Source organism: Gymnodraco acuticeps, unplaced genomic scaffold (assembly GCF_902827175.1).
Source record: "Gymnodraco acuticeps unplaced genomic scaffold, fGymAcu1.1, whole genome shotgun sequence".
Lineage (NCBI taxonomy): Eukaryota > Metazoa > Chordata > Actinopteri > Perciformes > Bathydraconidae > Gymnodraco > Gymnodraco acuticeps.
Window position 1 is genome coordinate 9,173 of NW_022990243.1, and position 17,746 is coordinate 26,918.

At 42.7% G+C, this 17,746-nt stretch overlaps 1 protein-coding gene across 1 annotated transcript; it reads right to left on the reverse strand.

Annotated features, from left to right (window-relative positions):
- Window positions 1-251: 251 nt before the first annotated feature.
- On the reverse strand, window positions 252-15,786 carry LOC117548919 (sodium/calcium exchanger 1-like). The gene is given in 6 exon segments (XM_034220452.1): window positions 252-392; window positions 2,317-2,808; window positions 3,773-4,239; window positions 4,242-4,536; window positions 13,463-13,837; window positions 15,658-15,786. Coding segments are annotated over 5 exon segments (1,755 nt in total). The 5' UTR covers window positions 13,823-13,837; window positions 15,658-15,786.
- Between the last annotated feature and the right edge of the window lie 1,960 nt (window positions 15,787-17,746).

Below are 17,746 nucleotides of genomic sequence, written 5' to 3' on the forward strand. Positions count from 1 at the left end.
TTTGCAGTTATTTTTTTCAATTTTATTATTATTTTTATTGTATTTTAAAATAAAGCGTCTGTTACAAAACCCGATCTCCCCACGGATAAAACATTCTGGCCCTGATGTGTTGTTATTTATGAAATAACGGACATTCCAGCTTCTGGGTTTTGCCATAAAGACTCTATTACCCAGAATGCCTTGCAGAAAAGTCATTCTCTTGTATCCTTGTATCATCACACAGCACTTCATATTCTATAAAAAAAGTGTACTCACAAGATCTCATCGTTGTCGAACTCCAGGGCTCCGTGGGTATCTTCGAAGTCTTCGCCGCCACCCTTCGCCGTGCCCTCCGTGGTTTTATACGGCACCATCACGACGCCGCGAGCCCCCGACGTCCGGATCACCTTCACCTTCACATACAGACAATTCTTTATTAGGATTAGTGATGGGAGTTACGGCTCTCTGGAGGGAGCCAGATCTTATGGCTCCATTCCTTTCTGAGAGCCGTTCAAAAGAGCCGTTCTTTTTTTAAGTGGCTGTGGAGATCATTCGTTGAATCTGCTTTAAATTATATTTTGGCTTTACAAATGTTGCACTCCGCTTCATCATTGCCTATGTTTTTGTTGAAGTGCATCCAAATGCTGCTGCGTTTTCACGTTTGGCTCATTTTCTCACCCGAAAAACACGTCGTCTACCTGTACCACGTGTTATGACTTCTCTCTCTCTCATGTGTATTCCATTAAGACCCGCCCCTACTCTGCCTCTGATTGGCTAAGCCTAACCCACAACATCTCACTCCTCGTGCCTACACCTAACCAATCAGAGTAGGGGCGGGTCTTCATGGAATAATCTTGGGGTACAAAATCAAGGTTTTTCACTGTTCACGTAAAGGCGAGTGGATTTATGGCAGGCAGTGAACCAACGATAAAAAGAACGGCTCTCATCAAGTACGACTCGGTTCCCTTCGTTCGTACCAAAGAGCCGTTCAAAATAAAGTATACCCCCCAGCTCTCAGTGATCCTGCTGTGATGTTCCATGTTTGTTGTTTGTTTCTCATGTGTGTTGATGTGTGTCTGTTGATGTTCCACATGGAGCTGAGGCCTGTACTACGAAGCCGGTTCAACCTAACCTGGATATGTTTGAGTTAGCCGGTTGGTCTAATCCAAAACATACGCGCTCTCGCTAAGCGGTCCTACGACGCGGGTTATCAAGTGGATCGCTCAAGCCAGCCGTGTCCTATCTAGTTAGGTGTTCACATGAGAGGGGTGATATCTGGAGCATTCCACCAATCACAGACATGGAGAAGCGCACTGACAGCGCAGCGTCATACTTCCTGAATGAAAAGTGAACTATAATACTAGTCAAAAATGAAGAAGTTAAACTTGAAACATCCATGACTTAAACACTTGATCCAGGATCAAAGCCACAGAGCTGCACCTGCAAGGTGAACACAGCTGGGAACAGAACAAGTGTTTGAATGCGTACATTAACAGCTTTATGATATCACTGCCCGTCTAAGACACCATCTGACTTTCATTACATTTGACTCCAGTGTTTCCTCAACTTAATGTGTTGCTTCAAATAATGCTTCTGCATCCAGTCTGTGACGCTGTGAGTGTTGCACGGCCAGATACGGCTCAGCTGACTCAGATCAGGAGATGATACATTATGAAGTGATATGGACTGTACTTAATGTGACTCTGATCCGGTTACTTATGTTGTGGCAGATATTTCAGTAAGCTTTCTTAACACTAATGTTATAATAGTCAGATTGCTCTGAAGATGGAGCTGATATTCTATTCATGTTCACGTTCACACAGTCGCTGATTGTTGCCGGCCGTCTTTCCTGCGACGGCAGCTTTTCTGTATTTCCTTTCTCCTGTAATATGACTTGATCGCTTTAAACTCACGCACTGAGCTCTGATTGGTCAGCAGGCGGTGCTTTCACTGAGTTGAGCTCTTAGCCTGCAACCTAACCTGCTCCGGAGCAGGCTAGCCGCTCAGCATCAGTTACCATGGAGATCTAGCCGCTAAGAAGAGAACCAGCTTCGTAGGACCGGAAAGCCAGAGTTAACCCTGAAGTTAGCCGCTAAGAGAACATCCTGCTTCGTCGTACAGGCCTCTGGAGTGATGTTCCATGTTTGTTGTTTGTTTCTCATGTGTTGATGTGTGTTTGTTGATGTTACACATGGAGCTGCTGTGATGAAAGGAGCATTTCAGACTTGATCTGACCATTAAAGTGTTATCGTAGCGTATATCGTATTCCAGTCTGTTGGGGCTTTAAACATGAACTCTCTTCTGCCAATAGCTTTGTTTGCAGAGGTTTGTACTTACTTCCATCATGCCGACGCTCTCGCTGATGGTCACCTGCGGCTCCTCGAAGGTAAAGATGCCGGCGTGGTCGTCATCAAATATCGTGACGGTGGCCGAGCACGGCAAACCTAACCCGGCGAGGGCGTCCACATGGTTGTTCTCGCCCTGTGATATCACCATCACATTGCTGAGGTGAACCAAGAAGTGTTCGTCTTCCTCAAAGATGTCGTCGTCGATTATCTCGATGCGGATCTCCTTCTCCGTCTCCCCGGGTTTGAACACGATAGTCCCTTCGGTGAATCTGTAATCTGACCCTGCGTTCGCGGTGCCGTCTTCTGTTCGGTAATCCACGCAGATGGTGTTCCCGGGATCTCCTCCGCGACGCACAACGTTCAGAGCGACGCTGCCGCAGTTCTCCAGACACCGGTAGGTGCCGGGGTCGAAGAACAGCTTGGAGGAGAAGTCGTTGGCGGCGATTTCGGAGCAGATGTCGTGTTGATTCACCCTCTTGGCCTAAGATAATATAAGATATACAGAGATGGCAAGATAACACACATCCTTTACTCAAGTAGAAGTACAGATAGTCTTGTTTAAAAGTACTCTGGTGAAAGTAGAAGTACTGACTAAACTTCTTTATCAAGTCAAAGTAAAGAGACTTTGAAGTGTACTTCAGTAGAAAGTACCCATAACTAGCAGCAGCTTTAAAGAGTACCTGACCTCCCTTTATATTAATAGAACAATAATGTCATTGTTAGCTAATGAATGTTTCCATGCTGAACAACGGCAACATGACAACGTTTCCATTGGTCCCTCTTCTTTAGAGAAGACCAGGAAATGATGGATACACGGATCGTGTTCAAATCAATAGGCACGCAATGACTCTAAAGAATAATGATCACGCACCAAACACACATTCAGACTAAAGGAACCAGCTGTTTGGAAAATGAGAGAAGTAGAAAGTACAAGTATTTGAGTTCAACATGTAAGAAGTAGAAAGTACAAGTATTTGAGTTCAACATGTGAGAAGTAGAAAGTACAGGTATTTGAGTTCAACATGTAAGAAGTAGAAAGTACAGGTATTTGGGTTCAACATGTAAGAAGTAGAAAGTACAGGTATTTGTGTTCAACATGTGAGAAGTAGAAAGTACAGGTATTTGAGTTCAACATGTAGGAAGTAGAAAGTACAGGTATTTGAGTTCAACATGTAAGAAGTAGAAAGTACAGGTATTTGTGTTCAACATGTAAGAAGTAGAAAGTACAGGTATTTTATTTTGTAACAAGTCAAAGTAAAGAGTCGTCAGAAAAATAAGTAGTGGAGTAAAGTACTGGTACCAGAAACATGTACTTAAGTACAGTAACGAAGTATTAGTACTCCACTACTTCCCACCTCTGCACAAATACAATGAACACAGCAGCACAATAATAATACAACTATACACTAACAGCAGTAAAAAGAGCGATTCAATAAGTACAGCACCTGTTCGGCGGCGTGTTTCTTCAGGATGTTCCCGGCGCCCGTCATGATCCTGGTGGCCTGGCAGCGGTAGAACGCTCTGCTCTTCTGCTGCTGGCTCAGAACCTGGTAGTTGGCGAGCTCCATCAGCTGCTCCATCTCCTTCTCGGGGTGTTTCTGTTTCAGCTCCTTCAGGATCCGGGCCACCTCTCTGCGCGACTCCTCCTCGTCCAGCTCCTTGAACTCAAACTCTTCTCCTCCGTGGGAGAAGTTCAGCATCTTCCCGTCCATCTCCACGTCAATCTTTGACGGCAGCTCCAACGGTTCTCCCTCCGTCTCGATGATTACTCCTTTCCTCTTCCCGGCCCGGTAGCGTTTGTACATGTACTTGTAGAAGAGGAGTCTGCGGTCGGCCACGTAGGCGAACCCGACGCATATCGGGAAGAAGGCGAGCGTGACGAGCCCCTCCCAGATTTGAACGACCCCGGGGAGAAGACGGCGAGGATCAGGTAGAGCCAGATGTAGGCGAACACGCTCCAGGTGGCGGTGACGAAGAACACCCGGAGGTGCTTCACCTTCCTGGTTTCTCCGTCGGGAATCACGGACACGCAGAGGCCAATGATGACGAACATGTTGAAGGCGGCGCTTCCCACGATGGTGTTGGGTCCGAGCTCTCCGGCGTTGAACCCGTGACCGCAGACCTCCACCACCGAGAGCAGGATCTCCGGAGCAGAGGAGCCCAGAGCCATCAGCGTCAGGTTGGACACCGTCTCGTTCCAGACGCGCACCTGAAATAGGAAAATATTAAACTCACTTACTTATTTTAAGTCAGGGGGGTCCAAACTGTTTTCACCGAGGGCCACATACAGAAAGATATACGAGGGTGTGGGCCGCTCACTAGAGGCGTATCGCCTCATAAGTTAGAAAACTCAATCCAATGTAGGCAAATGATTCTGGATACTTGAAAATGCTGTTAGAAAATACATGAATACTGTGTAATATATTTGAACATACATATTTAAGCGGTACAATATAAGACAAGCAGAAGTTTATTATACTTAAGTCATTATACTTTTTTAATTTGCTGAGGGCCGATTCAAAATGGCCCCGGGCCGTAGTTTGGACACCCCTGCTTTAAAAATCCCCTATTGCAGGGGTTCCCAAACTTTTCAGCCCGGGGCCCCCAAAATAACAGAGACTGGCGACCCCTGTCAAATTATTTTATTTTAGTTTTCCGCACTCTCGCGGGAATATCTCCACAATGGAGCGTTTCACTTTCGAGTGCATGAAATAGCGCATATAGTAGTCTAAATTTCATAAGAGGTGTAAGACCTGAGAGCATTTTAAATCTTATTTGATCGAAAGGCTGATATAATCTGTAGTTGTATTTGTATTGTTGATTTAATGTGTGAACGAGGCGATGTAGAGAAGTCAAGCTGTCATTATTAGGCTGTCGTTTGTTATAAACTGTTGGAGTGGTGAGCAGGCCTTTTGTCTTTGGGTATTTGTGGAGGTGGTCCGTGAGTGTTTTGTTATTGGCTAAGTGTCCTTGGTATGAAAAGGTTTGAGAAACACTGCGCTAGTGGATTGTCAACGGGGGGAGCCTCGCTGCGGGGAAATTATACATATGGCTAGTGCGCCCCTGAAAAATGTCTATGCACACGTTATTATTAATAATAAGAAAATACAAATTAATATTTTTAATTTTCAATTTTTATTTTGTAATCATCTCGCGACCCCCACTCTGGGAACCCCTGCCCTATTGTACTGTTTTCATCAATATATCCCAGGTCTCAGATATATCCAGAGCCTTTCTCTGATTGGCTGAAACACCAAACAGGTCATTGCAGCATTACCCATAATCCCCTCTGTTTCAGCCCTGTTTCCAACGTGCTGATTCTCTGTCTGTTACTTCAGATGAAAATAAGGAGCCCCTCCCCACGCCCCTCTGAGAGACATTTGGTTACAAAGAACTCAATGGAGCTCTAGGAGGAGATTCAGTTGATAAGGGGGGGGGGGGGTTACCTTGGTTGCTGATTGGCTAATGGTTACACAAGACAAAACATCGTTATGACATCATCAAGGGGCCAAAATCTGATCAGCTCATTTTCAGACAGGTTTTTATAGAAATGGATCAAAAAGAGAGAGAATCTTTGTTCCTGAAACTTTCAGAGTCTCTTTCCACAGAGGGGACACATGGTGATGTAGAAGAGACATGAAGAAGAGGGGACACATGGTGATGTAGAAGAGACATGGAGAAGAGGGGACACATGTTGATGTAGAAGAGACATGAAGAAGAGGGGACACATGTTGATGTAGAAGAGACATGAAGAAGAGGGGACACATGTTGATGTAGAAGAGACATGAAGAAGAGGGGACACATGGTGATGTAGAAGAGACATGAAGAAGAGGGGACACATGGTGATGTAGAAGAGACATGAAGAAGAGGGGACACATGTTGATGTAGAAGAGACACATTGATAGAAGAGATGAAGAAGAGGGACACATGTTGATGTAGAAGAGACATGAAGAAGAGGGGACACATGGTGATGTAGAAGAGACATGAAGAAGAGGGGACACATGTTGATGTAGAAGAGACATGAAGAAGAGGGGACACATGTTGATGTAGAGAGACATGAAGAAGAGGGGACACATGTTGATGAGAAGAGACATGAAAGAAGAGGGGACACATGTTGATGTAGAAGAGACATGAAGAAGAGGGGACACATGTTGATGTAGAAGAGACATGAAGAAGAGGGAACACATGTTGATGTAGAAGAGACATGAAGAAGAGGGGACACATGTTGATGTAGAAGAGACATGAAGAAGAGGGGACACGTGTTGATGTAGAAGAGACATGAAGAAGAGGGGACACATGTTGATGAAGAAGAGACATGGAGAAGAGGGGACACATGTTGATGTAGAAGAGACATGAAGAAGAGGGGACACATGTTGATGTAGAAGAGACATGAAGAAGAGGGAACACATGTTGATGTAGAAGAGACATGAAGAAGAGGGGACACATGTTGATGTAGAAGAGACATGAAGAAGAGGGGACACGTGTTGATGTAGAAGAGACATGAAGAAGAGGGGACACATGTTGATGAAGAAGAGACATGGAGAAGAGGGGACACATGTTGATGTAGAAGAGACATGAGGAAGAGGGGACACATGTTGATGTAGAAGAGACATGGAGAAGAGGGGACACATAGTGATGTAGAAGAGACATGGAGAAGAGGGGACACATGTTGATGTAGAAGAGACATGGAGAAGAGGGGACACATAGTGATGTAGAAGAGACATGGAGAAGAGGGGACACATGTTGATGTAGAAGAGACATGAGGAAGAGGGGACACATGTTGATGTAGAAGAGACATGGAGAAGAGGGGACACATGTTGATGAAGAAGAGACATGAAGAAGAGGGGACACATGTTGATGTAGAAGAGACATGGAGAAGAGGGGACACATAGTGATGTAGAAGAGACATGGAGAAGAGGGGACACATAGTGATGTAGAAGAGACATGAAGAAGAGGGGACACATGTTGATGTAGAAGAGACATGAAGAAGAGGGGACACATGTTGATGTAGAAGAGACATGGAGAAGAGGGGACACATAGTGATGTAGAAGAGACATGGAGAAGAGGGGACACATAGTGATGTAGAAGAGACATGGAGAAGAGGGGACACATGTTGATGTAGAAGAGACATGAAGAAGAGGGGACACATGTTGATGTAGAAGAGACATGGAGAAGAGGGGACACATAGTGATGTAGAAGAGACATGGAGAAGAGGGGACACATAGTGATGTAGAAGAGACATGAAGAAGAGGGGACACATGTTGATGTAGAAGAGACATGAAGAAGAGGGGACACATGTTGATGTAGAAGAGACATGAAGAAGAGGGGACACATGTTGATGTAGAAGAGACATGGAGAAGAGGGGACACGTGTTGATGTAGAAGAGACATGGAGAAGAGGGGACACGTGTTGATGTAGAAGAGACATGGAGAAGAGGGGACACATGTTGATGTAGAAGAGACATGAAGAAGAGCGGACACATGTTGATGTAGAAGAGACATGAAGAAGAGGGGACACATGTTGATGAAGAAGAGACATGAAGAAGAGGGGACACATGTTGATAAAGAAGAGACATGAAGAAGAGGGGACACATGTTGATGTAGAAGAGACATGAAGAAGAGGGGACACGTGTTGATGTAGAAGAGACATGAAGAAGAGGGGACACATGTTGATGTAGAAGAGACATGAAGAAGAGGGGACACATGTTGATGTAGAAGAGACATGAAGAAGAGGGGACACATGTTGATGTAGGAGAGACATGAAGAAGAGGGGACACATGTTGATGTAGAAGAGACATGAAGAAGAGGGGACACATGTTGATGTAGAAGAGACATGAAGAAGAGGGGACACGTGTTGATGTAGAAGAGACATGAAGAAGAGGGGACACATGTTGATAAAGAAGAGACATGAAGAAGAGGGGACACATGTTGATGTAGAAGAGACATGAAGAAGAGGGGACACATGTTGATAAAGAAGAGACATGAAGAAGAGGGGACACATGTTGATGTAGAAGAGACATGAAGAAGAGGGGACACATGTTGATGTAGAAGAGACATGAAGAAGAGGGGACACATGTTGATAAAGAAGAGACATGAAGAAGAGGGGACACATGTTGATGTAGAAGAGACATGAAGAAGAGGGGACACGTGTTGATGTAGAAGAGGGACACGTGTGATGTAGAAGAGACTAGAAGAGGGGACACGTGTTGATGTAGAAGAGACATGAAGAAGAGGGGACACATGTTGATGTAGAAGAGACATGAAGAAGAGGGGACACATGTTGATGTAGAAGAGACATGAAGAAGAGGGGACACATGTTGATAAAGAAGAGACATGAAGAAGAGGGGACACATGTTGATGTAGAAGAGACATGAAGAAGAGGGGACACATGTTGATGTAGAAGAGACATGAAGAAGAGGGGACACATGTTGATGTAGAAGAGACATGAAGAAGAGGGGACACATGTTGATGTAGAAGAGACATGAAGAAGAGGGGACACATGTTGATGTAGAAGAGACATGAGGAAGAGGGGACACATGTTGATAAAGAAGAGACATGAAGAAGAGGGGACACATGTTGATAAAGAAGAGACATGGAGAAGAGGGGACACATGTTGATGTAGAAGAGACATGAAGAAGAGGGGACACATGTTGATAAAGAAGAGACATGAAGAAGAGGGGACACATGTTGATGAAGAAGAGACATGAAGAAGAGGGGACACATGTTGATAAAGAAGAGACATGAAGAAGAGGGGGACACATGTTGATGTAGAAGAGACATGAAGAAGAGGGGACACAGTGTTGATGTAGAAGAGACATGAAGAAGAGGGGACACATGTTGATGTAGGAAGAGACATGAAGAAGAGGGGACACATGTTGATGTAGAAGAGACATGAAGAGAGGGGACACATGTTGATGTAGAGAGAGACATGAAGAAGAGGCGACACATGTTGATGTAGAAGAGACATGAAGAAGAGGGACACATGTTGATGTAGAAGAGACATGAAGAAGAGGGGACACGTGTTGATGTAGAAGAGACATGAAGAAGAGGGGGACACATGTTGATAAAGAAGAGACATGAAGAAGAGGGGACACATGTTGATGTAGAAGAGACATGAAGAAGAGGGGACACATGTTGATGTAGAAGAGACATGAAGAAGAGGGGACACATGTTGATGTAGAAGAGACATGAAGAAGAGGGGACACATGTTGATGTAGAAGAGACATGAAGAAGAGGGGACACGTGTTGATGTAGAAGAGACATGAAGAAGAGGGGGACACAGTGTTGATGTAGAAGAGACATGAAGAAGAGGGGACACATGTTGATGTAGAAGAGACATGAAGAAGAGGGGACACATGTTGATGTAGAAGAGACATGAAGAAGAGGGGACACAGTGTTGATGTAGAAGAGACATGAAGAAGAGGGGACACGTGTTGATGTAGAAGAGACATGAAGAAGAGGGGACACATGTTGATGTAGAAGAGACATGAAGAAGAGGGGACACATGTTGATGTAGAAGAGACATGAAGAAGAGGGGACACATGGTGATGTATAAGAGACATGAAGAAGAGGGGACACGTGTTGAGCTTGGGAACATTCCTTATGAAGAAGATGTGTTGCACTTTGTTCGTGACTCTGCAGAGCTGAGACCTTCCTGATGCTGCCTCCCTAACTCTCAGAATGCTCCTCTGTTCTCACCAAGCTCAACCCTCCCTTTCTCCTCTCTGTGTCTCAATATCCCAAACTCTACTCTTCCTCTTCCGCTCCACAGACTTTCTCTGTGGGACCGACTGAACGTTCATGCAAGAAATCAAAGACAGCTGAACGGGTTGAGTCTCTATCCACATCTGATAAAGGCGTCCACACCAGAGTTCCCGTTAGAATATTTTTTCGCCGGTCAACGTGTCCGTTAAAGTTTACATCTTCCGGACAAAATGAGAAAAGAGCCGGTCAAAGGTCTTCTTTGTTATTTATTGTGCTTTAAAACAAATTGATATGATTCGATATTAAACAAACTAATTATAGCAGATTAACTACATTATTCAAAAGTGAACAGTAACTTACAATAACACGGGAATAATAAACGGAGCGCTCTCCCTCTCCTGACAGCCCGTCAGTATCATGCAGCTCGCGGATCAGTAATGAGTGACCCGACAGTAAAACTAAACATATCTATAACTAGTTTAGGTAGTTTGAGAGGTAATTAAAATAGCTACGTGTGATATTCTAACCTGAAGTGTGTTTTGTCCGCTCACCGCTGCATGTGATCATGCAGAGCTGCGTGTCGACTCGTCAGCAGCAGCTGATCTCTCTCTCCCGTCAGATTAGACTTCACTCGCGTTTATGTCCATATCGATCAGATCCAGCTAGTTCTAGCTAATGATAGGACTACCTGCTTATTAAAAGACACCTAAACAATAAGCGTCGCTATGCAACCGGGTGAGGCCGCAAAGTATAGCGCAGCATTATGCATTTGTTTACATGCCCACCGGAACCCCGAGGCATTACCAACAGATCAACGCACAATCAACCCACACAGGACATCTCTTTCTCCACATTACGTTTTAGACACAGGTTAGACATTATAATTGACTATTCTTGTCTGTCACATACTCTTTTGTCTGTCACATAAATGGCGCAAGTTGCGCAACTGATGTGGTATTGCGCTAAACGGAAATTATTTTGAACGGACACTTTGACCGGAGAGATTTAGATTTGCCGGTCTTCAGCATATTTTACCGGTCGTAGTCCGGTAATTACCGGCTAACGGGAACTCTGGTCCACACGTCTGTTGTTAAATCACTTCTGATTTAAAGTGCTTTATAAATAAAGCTGCATTGTATCGAGAGTCAGTGCAATCCAGCAAGAAGTCGAGTTTAAAGGTATTATTTATGTATTTTTCTTCATTTAGTTATTATATTTTTAAAACACTTACAATAGTTTTTGTGACATTTCTTGATGTCTTTTTTTCATTCAGGTACTTCTCACCATTCATTGTGTAACCTGCATAATGCTGTAGTGTGTGAGCTGAGCTGTGTGACCTTTGTATGTTTTGTGCGTTATAAATAAAGCTGTATTGTGTTATACTGTTATTTTGTATTTATTGATTGTTGTGCATTTATTTAGGTCTTAGTGTATATGTGTAAATGTGTCTGTTGGTTGTGTGTATATAGGATATACATATTTTATACATATTTTTATATATATATGTTTTTGTATTCGGGATTGTGGGAAACGGTATTTTGACGCACGCACGCACGCACGCATATGAGGGGCCGTACAGGCCATAATTCATACTGGTCCTCTCACGCACATACATTCTCCTTTTACATACATATATTTTCACTCTTACATACATACATTCTCCTTTTACATACATATATTTTATAATATGCATGTCTGAAGAGAATATATGTATGCAAGAGAAGAATGTATGTATGTGTGAAGAGAATGTATGTATGTGTGAAGAGAATGTATGTATGTCTGAAGAGAATGTATGTATGTCTGAAGAGAATGTATGTATGTGTGAAGAGAATGTATGTATGTGTGAAGAGAATGTATGTATGTCTGAAGAGAATATATGTATGTGTGAAGAGAATGTATGTATGTGTGAAGAGAATGTATGTATGTGTGAAGAGAATGTATGTATGCATGTGAAGAGAATGTATGTATGTGAGAGAGAAAGTATAGTGGAAACGGAAGGAGTATGGTTGAAACGGAAGGCAGGTCATTCTTGCGCTGTGATTGGCTCAGAAGGTCGAGCGGGGCGGGCTCATGTTCAGAACTTCTGATTTCAAATCAACATGATGGAGGGAGATGAATCGCGTAGATTGCAGCAAGCATTAGGGGTTTTAAGGAACATTTTGTCAACGCCTGAAACTGTCACATCCCTGGCCAGGTGTCCTTGCGGGTGCGTTCGCTTTACTTATCAGAGCGTGCCGTAAGGGCGGTTCCTCTTTGGTTTATAAACTCCCGCCTGGGACGGACTGATGCATTAGATTATGTGCTATATGGAGGGGACTCTGACAGAGTATTTCTCACAAAGTACACAGTAAAAGTACTTCAATGTATTGTTAGTAGCAGTCAAACTAGTACCGAGTCCAACAGTGTCAGTTTTATGAAGAACTTGTGGTAAAATATATTTGTAAAAAGAAAATGAAGAGCTACTGATTTGAAAAAACGGCTCTCTGTATAGTTTAAATCTCCTAACAATGTTGTCCATTTATTATTCTCCCCTCGAGTCCAACAGTGTCAGTTTTATTAAGAACTTTCAGTAAAAAATATTTGTAAAATATGAAGAGCAGCTGATTTGAAAAGACAAACGCGAGAGACGGCTGAGTGACCGCAGAATCGCTGTATAGTTTAAATCTCCTAACAATGTTGTCCATTTTAGACACATGCTTATTATATTTACAGCCTTAATAACATTCATTTTCTGGGCTCAATGTGTGTCTTGGCCGTTTTCGTTGTGATCGCTAAATTCACCTTGTTTCCCCTTGTTTATAATTATGTTCAACGTTCCAAGCAAACGAGTGCTTTTGTTTTGAAATCACTTCCGCGAGTATCACGCCCCCCCCCCCCCCCTCGCTACAATGACCATTAGACCATTTAGTAAGGCAGACACTCTTCCGTTTACTTGTTTAATAAAGAAAAACAAGTGGTCCGTAGATACACGGAGTCATCTAACCCTAACCCTCTCCCTCCATCATGTTGATTTGAATCAGAAGTTCTGAACATGAGCCCGCCCCGCTCGACCTTCTGAGCCAATCACAGCGCAAGAATGACCTGCCTTCCGTTTCAACCTCCTTCCGTTTCCACTATACTTTCTCTCTCACATACATATATTGTCTTCACACATACATACATTCTTCTCTCACATACATACATTCTTCTCTTGCATACATATATTGTCTTCACACATACATACATTCTTCACTTGCATACATATATTCTCTTCAGACATGCATATATTATAAAATATATGTATGTAAAAGGAGAATGTATGTATGTAAGAGTGAAAATATAGGTATGTAAAAGGAGAATGTATGTGCGTGAGAGGACCAGTATGAATTACGGCCTGTACGGCCCCTCATAAGTTTGACTCTGATTGTAATAATAACCCCCCCCCACACACACCGTGGTGGTGATCTTCTCCCCGTTGGGCTTCTTGATGGTGATCTGTCTCTCCTGCGACGTGATGACCTCGATGGAGGACATGAAGCGGTCAGCGATGATGGACACGCCCAGGAACATGTAGGCCAGTCCCACGAAGTAGATGGTGGCCCTGGCCATGCGGTCGATGAGGGGGGGGTCCAGGGGCTCCCACAGCGGCAGGATCACCCCCACAGCGCAGGCACTCGCTCCGCCACACCGGGTCTGGTTGCCGTCGGAGGAGTTGGAGGTCAGAGCAGATCCTGCAGAACACTGGAGCTGCACGGAGACGATGGAGAACAGGAGGAGAAGCCGAGCGACGGACGAGGTCCTGATCCGGATCATGGTGCGCTCCGTAACCTGAAACAGATCAATCAGAACCAGAACCAGAACCAAAATCAGAACCAGAACCAGAACCAGAACCAGAATAAGAATCAGAACCAGAACCATAATAAGAATCAGAACCAGAACCAGAATCAGAACCAGAATCAGAACCAGAATAAGAATCAGAACCAGAATCAGAACCAGAATAAGAATCAGAACCAGAATCAGAACCAGAATCAGAACCAGAATCAGAACCAGAACCAGAATCAGAATCAGAATCAGAACCAGAACCAGAATCAGAACCAGAATAAGAATCAGAACCAGAACCAGAATCAGAACCAGAATAAGAATCAGAACCAGAATCAGAACCAGAACCAGAATCAGAACCAGAACCAGAATCAGAACCGGAATAAGAATCAGAACCAGAATAAGAACCAGAACCAGAACCAGAATCAGAATCAGAACCAGAACCAGAATAAGAATCAGAACCAGAATCAGAACCAGAACCAGAATAAGAATCAGAACCAGAATCAGAACCAGAACCAGAATAATAATCAGAACCAGAATCAGAATCAGAATCAGAACCAGAATCAGAACCAGAATAAGAATCAGAACCAGAATCAGAACCAGAATAAGAATCAGAACCAGAACCATAATAAGAATCAGAACCAGAACCAGAATCAGAACCAGAATCAGAACCAGAATAAGAATCAGAACCAGAATCAGAACCAGAATAAGAATCAGAACCAGAATCAGAACCAGAATCAGAACCAGAATCAGAACCAGAACCAGAATCAGAATCAGAATCAGAACCAGAACCAGAATCAGAACCAGAATAAGAATCAGAACCAGAACCAGAATCAGAACCAGAATAAGAATCAGAACCAGAATCAGAACCAGAACCAGAATCAGAACCAGAACCAGAATCAGAACCGGAATAAGAATCAGAACCAGAATAAGAACCAGAACCAGAACCAGAATCAGAATCAGAACCAGAACCAGAATAAGAATCAGAACCAGAATCAGAACCAGAACCAGAATAATAATCAGAACCAGAATCAGAATCAGAATCAGAACCAGAATCAGAACCAGAATAAGAATCAGAACCAGAATCAGAACCAGAATAAGAATCAGAATCATAATCATAATCAGAACCAGAACCAGAATAAGAACCAGAACCAGAACCAGAATCAGAACCAGAATCAGAATAAGAACCAGAACCATAATAAGAACCAGAATCAGAACCAGAATCAGAACCAGAACCAGAATCAGAACCAGAACTCCACGATGCAGACAGATGAATGTTCTGGATGTGCAGATGTTTAGTAGTCTCACGCCAGTGGGATCATTTCTGGCGTTGGTTTGTAATATATTGAATCTTTCTGTACCTCAAACAGTTATAAAGATCACCTTTCATTTCTCAGTCTCCATCTGAACATTAACTAAAGCTTTAAACTAAATGTAGTGGAAATGTAAAGTGGCATGAAATTGCAATACTCAGGTAATGTACAAGTACATAAAAGGAAGCGATGGTTCTTTCCCAGAAATGTGTGATTTAATTTGAGTTGTTTCTCATAAATGTACTCCTCTCATCTCTAATGTAACTCCAGAGGTAACTCCAGAGGTAACTCCAGAGGTAACTCCAGAGGTAACTCCAGAGGTAACTCCAGAGGTAACTCCAGAGGTAACTCCAGAGGGAACTCCAGAGGGAACTCCAGAGGTAACTCCAGAGGTAACTCCAGAGGTAACTCCAGAGGGAACTCCAGAGGGAACTCCAGAGGGAACTCCAGAGGGAACTCCAGAGACGCTCCGTGAGACGGTACAGTGATATGAGAGAGTATAAATTGGAGACGTACCGTGAGGCTCGGGCAGAGGAAGTGAAACACAGCAGCTTCTTTATTTCAGTCTCTCCTCAGAAACCCCAGCAGCGCTCATCCTGCAGAGACACGGGACCAAAGGAGCGCGCCTCCTCCTGCAGCGAACACTGTCACAGTGAGGAGGAGGAGGAGGAGGAGGAGGAGGCACTCCCAAAATAACACCAACACCCCCAGACCTCCACAACTCCTCCTCCTCCTCCTCCTCCTCCTCCTCCTCCTCCTCCTCCTCCCTCCTCCTCCTCCTCCTCCTCCTCCTCCTCCTCCTCCTCCTCCTCCTCCTCCTCCTCCTAAGAAGCTAAGCTATCAGCACATGGAGCTGCAGGGACGTCACATGGATGAACAAATAGTAATGAGACCAGAAGTTCAAAAGAAAAAACAAGACTAAAATGTTATCCCTCAGAAATGTGTTGGAATCGCTCAGAGAAAAGCAGTCGATAATATCTATAATATCTATATCTATAGACGTGAAATAACACTTGATGTCCAAATATTATAGATATATATATAGATATTATAGATATATATAGATATATATATTATATATATATCTATAGATATTATAGATATAGATATTATATATATATATCTATAATATATATATATATATCTATACTATCTATATATCTATTATATATATATCTATATATATCTATAATATCTATATATATATCTATAATATTTGGACATCAAGTGTTATTTCACGTCTTGGTGACCATGGACAAAGAACTAAATATTTCAAAGCACCAAAATCAATATGTATCTACAATATTTAAAACAAAAGTCATGGCGCGTTTACGTCAGGAAGGTGAGTCGTGCCGCAAAAAATAACTTTGATGCTTCCCCAACGACAGCCTCTGATTGGTCCACAGAGGTCATGCAATGCTTCATGGGATGCATCATCAGATCTATAATCTCTATCTCCTAGAACTTCTACTTCCAGCACGGATATATGTTCCAAGACATCCATTGTTTGTGTTTACGCTTCGTGAAATAAAGAAACAAACATTGTTTTTCTAGAACAGATTACAAGTCGCCTGCAAACGGTACAAAACCTCAGAGGGTTAAATATGCTGACGAGGCGATATGTTATTCACTATGAGCTTGTTGTTGTTGTTGTTGTTGTTGTTGTTGTTGTTGTTGTTGTTGTTGTTGTTGTTAGGGTCTCTTAGAGGGGGGGTTCTGTTAGCTGTGAGGAACATTCGGAAGCTGAAGCTCAGTTTCTAACCCGCTGAAACTAATGCACGACATGTACCTGAACACTGAACATGAACACTGCAGTATTAGTACACAGTGGTGATGAAGTACATGTACTCATGTACTTAAGGACAATATGAGATACTTGTACTTTACTTAAGTTATTTTATTTCATTCTACTTTATACTTCTACTCCACTTGATTGATCTGACAGCTTTTCACAGATTCAGATTTTTAAATATAGTATAGTATATAGTATTTTACCATGTTCTACTTTTACTAAGATCTACTGCAATCATAACAATATTACCACATAGTGTGTAACTTAGTATGTACTCAAGTATTATTTTGAGGTACTTTACATGAGTCTTTCCATGTTCTACTACTCTATCCTTATACAGTACTACAGTAGTGAGTGAAATATTTGACTTTTTACAACATTGTTCAGACATTTCAACATATGTACTGTACATTTCCCTGATAGTACTTTTGTACTTTACGTTTTTTGACCTCAGGACGTACTGTAGTATTTGAGACTGTCGTATTACTACTTTTACTGAAGGGAAATATCTGAGTTCCTCTACTCCTACAACATGATATTTTAGATGCAATATTATTTTTACTGTGCTCAAATATAATGTTGACGTACATGTACTTTGTTTGAGTATTTCTATTGTCTGCAACTCTAAATTTCTGCTGCATTACATTTGTTTCTATGATATTATACTATATATTTATGACTTTCGTAATACTACTTCAAATATCTGAGTACTTCTTCTACCTTTCCTACAACATGACAATTTGATGCAATACAACAATATAACTACACAAAGTATAATGTTCCACTTTTTTCTGACACTTAACGTACATTTTC